The 1,308-nt window shown below is 36.2% G+C and overlaps 1 protein-coding gene across 3 annotated transcripts in view; it reads right to left on the reverse strand.

Annotated features, from left to right (window-relative positions):
- Positions 1–1,308, reverse strand: part of CHN1 (chimerin 1) — a 250,415-nt gene that overhangs the window by 142,217 nt on the left and 106,890 nt on the right. For 2 of the 3 annotated variants that reach the window (XM_012650747.1, XM_012650746.1), the window contains one exon: positions 379–667. The exons of the other annotated variant lie outside the window; for it this stretch is intronic. In XM_012650747.1, coding sequence (XP_012506201.1) covers positions 379–667 — 289 coding nt within the window. The remainder of the gene's footprint in view (positions 1–378; positions 668–1,308) is intronic. 3 annotated transcript variants of the gene reach the window in all.

Below are 1,308 nucleotides of genomic sequence, written 5' to 3' on the forward strand. Positions count from 1 at the left end.
AAAAAGTAATTCAGATAGATAATGTGACCCCCTCAATTACTTATGTAATAGTATTAATAATTCTCTTTCCTTAACTATTAAGTTATAATTCTCACCAATCCCCTGAACTTTTTCACTAGGGGCCATTTTCCAACATATTTTAAAAACTCTGAAACTGATAAAATAGAAAACAATCAAGAGTACAAAAATATACCTAACATACTTTAACTGAACAAGAATTAGATATATGCAAAGCTCAGCAGCATAGAAATTAGACATTAAGAAAAATGCATAAATTTTTCAAAGCACTGTGGAGAAATCAATCTCTTTCAGCAATAATGGCTTTCTTAAAAGAACCCCAAAGAGAACAAGATAAAGTGTGGTTTCATGGTAGCTTACCCTTTTCTCTGATACCCCATCCTGGCCTGTAGGATCTCTCTCATCATGTGTCTCTTTCAGGACTGGCATATGTTTTTTGTATGCTGGCTCTCTGTTTAAGGTTGTGTATCCTATGTGCTCATAAATTGGGTTTATCGTCATCTTGGCAATGTATTCTGCTGCCTTGGTTTCAATATAGAGAGTAATCAAGCCATCAGTCACCAGATCGTGGATGGACTCAAAGCGTTTCTCCCCAACAAAGTGCTTTCCATCGTAGTAGAGCCTGAAGTTTCTGGTTTGACTTCCAAATCTGCCTCAATGAAATGGGAAAGATGTTTTTAAGAAAAGTAAGCAAGTGAATTCTTCCTGAAAAAAAAAAAAACTATTGCTTTGTTTGTGTGTGTCTTCTTTGTTTGTTTAAATAAGCTGTGGCTAATCTCTGTGAATCATCTGGAATATATAAAATTAAACTTTTGAACACAAAGAATGAACTTGCAATAACTAGGGATAAACAGCCAAAAGCTTGCCAACCCTAGAAGGAAGAATTTGTTCTAATTTATCTTTTTAAGCCACTTCATTATGCCTGTAGGAAAAAGAGGGGAAAATAAACCTTACACCTTATTAAAACACAGTCGGTATTCAAGTGGCCACTCCATACTATATGAAATTTCTATATTAACATTTTTTCAAGGTGATCAATAAAAGTATTCCATGTACTTTAGACCTCAGCATTCATGCCTTTTAACAGGAAAGCTCCATTTAGGGCTCACCTGATTATGATGCCAGCAATCACTTAAAGTCGAATTGACCCCAGAATCTGAGCCTCGTAGGGCAGGATGGCACAGAAACAGCCTTTTGCTGTTTCTGGCCACAGGCCAAGGACTTGTTGTTCCCTTTGCACATTCTTCTGTGTCTGCTGGTTAAGTCTGTGCAAGAAATGTTTGCAATATA

The sequence above is a fragment of the Propithecus coquereli genome, unplaced genomic scaffold (assembly GCF_000956105.1).
Source record: "Propithecus coquereli isolate 6110/MARCELLA unplaced genomic scaffold, Pcoq_1.0 Scaffold34, whole genome shotgun sequence".
NCBI classification, from domain to species: Eukaryota; Metazoa; Chordata; class Mammalia; order Primates; family Indriidae; genus Propithecus; species Propithecus coquereli.